This window comes from Eriocheir sinensis, unplaced genomic scaffold (genome assembly GCF_024679095.1).
Source record: "Eriocheir sinensis breed Jianghai 21 unplaced genomic scaffold, ASM2467909v1 Scaffold490, whole genome shotgun sequence".
Lineage (NCBI taxonomy): Eukaryota > Metazoa > Arthropoda > Malacostraca > Decapoda > Varunidae > Eriocheir > Eriocheir sinensis.
Window position 1 is genome coordinate 154744 of NW_026111821.1, and position 1369 is coordinate 156112.

General features: G+C 51.7%; 1 protein-coding gene across 1 annotated transcript in view; it reads left to right on the plus strand.

Moving 5' to 3' along the window:
* Positions 1-1018, plus strand: part of LOC126992577 (allatostatin-A receptor-like) — an 8467-nt gene extending 7449 nt beyond the window's left edge. The window contains exon 4 of the mRNA XM_050851386.1: positions 40-1018. Coding sequence (XP_050707343.1) covers positions 40-394 — 355 coding nt within the window. The 3' untranslated portion in view covers positions 395-1018. The remainder of the gene's footprint in view (positions 1-39) is intronic.
* The last annotated feature ends 351 nt before the right edge of the window (positions 1019-1369 follow it).

Below are 1369 nucleotides of genomic sequence, written 5' to 3' on the forward strand. Positions count from 1 at the left end.
ATCTCGTTTCTAAGCAATACTTGTTCTCGCTTCCCGCAGGAAGGCGTTCAGGAAGGTGATATCCTGCGGGCCTCAGCGAAGGATGACAGTAAACGGACGCACGGACGAGAGGTCGCAGGAGTGCCGGCCAATCAACCCTCGCCGCAGCCCTCAGTCCATGCCCATGACTCATTTTATGAGCAGCTCACAGCACCTCAGTCCCTCAGCCAACGTCTTACGACACGCCACCACCACCAGCAACACCACCACCACCTCCTTCACCAACGGCGCCACCAGAGAGGACGGCTCCACGGGAAACAACGTGCAGGAGGTCGGGTTCCTGGGCTACAGCACTCCGAACTGTGGCGGGGGAGTTACGGACACGTCATGCAACTCGAGTCTGGCCCCTGAATAGCGAACACCTGACGCCTCCTAGCCCGTCTGAGGAGTAAAGACCTCCCTGTCCCTTCCTCTGTCTCCTTTCCCTAACATACAACCGCCGACACCACCGCCATTGTCATACCCCTTCACTACCGCCCCCACGACATCCCCAGCCCATTTCACCACCCATATCCTCTCCATTTCACCCTAAAGTCTCCGCACAGCAAGACTCGAGTGAGCTGCTTTAACTTAGCTAACGAGGTGGACTTTTGCTGTTTATTGCAGCGAGAACACATCACAGGACGAGCTTTGGGGAGTTGTTGTTGCGAGGGAGGAGAGGCACCGGCGCCACGATCATTGATGTTTCTCTCAAAGAGTTTTATTGGCGAAGTGTTTCGAAGTGTGAATACAATATATAAAAAGTATATATATTTTTGTAAATACAACTACAATACATGAATCTTAATACGTATACATATTACACTTAGCGATAAACCATTTACTGATCCATGTTAATTTTTGGTCTCTTTATCTTAATGTTAAGTTCAAGGATTCGACGTGTGTGTGTGTGTTTGTGTGTGTGTGTGTGTGTGTGTGTGTGTGTGTGTGTGTGTGTGTGTGTGTGTGTGTGTGTGTGTGTGTGTGTGTGAGAGAGAGAGAGAGGGAAAGATAAGTGTGCATGACAGCTGTCTGCACGCCAGAATCCTGCAGCGTTTTCCATACATCGACCTGTCTTTAGACGGAACGAGCTACCCAGGACCACCAGGACCCTCACACCCCTCTCCCCTCACACCCCCGCCCCCATCCCCCTCCGTCATCCCCCGTGACCAAGGTTGTGGGGATGGGCTACGCACGTGCTGTTCACTCCTTTAGTAACTATATAATACCGTGTACTGTTTGTTAGTTGTTCAGTGTGCACAATGCTCAAGACGTGACCTTGACCGAGCGTCACGGGGAGGCTGGGCCAAGGCTTAGGTAACGTTACTATGCTATTGAGCCCCGCATGCTA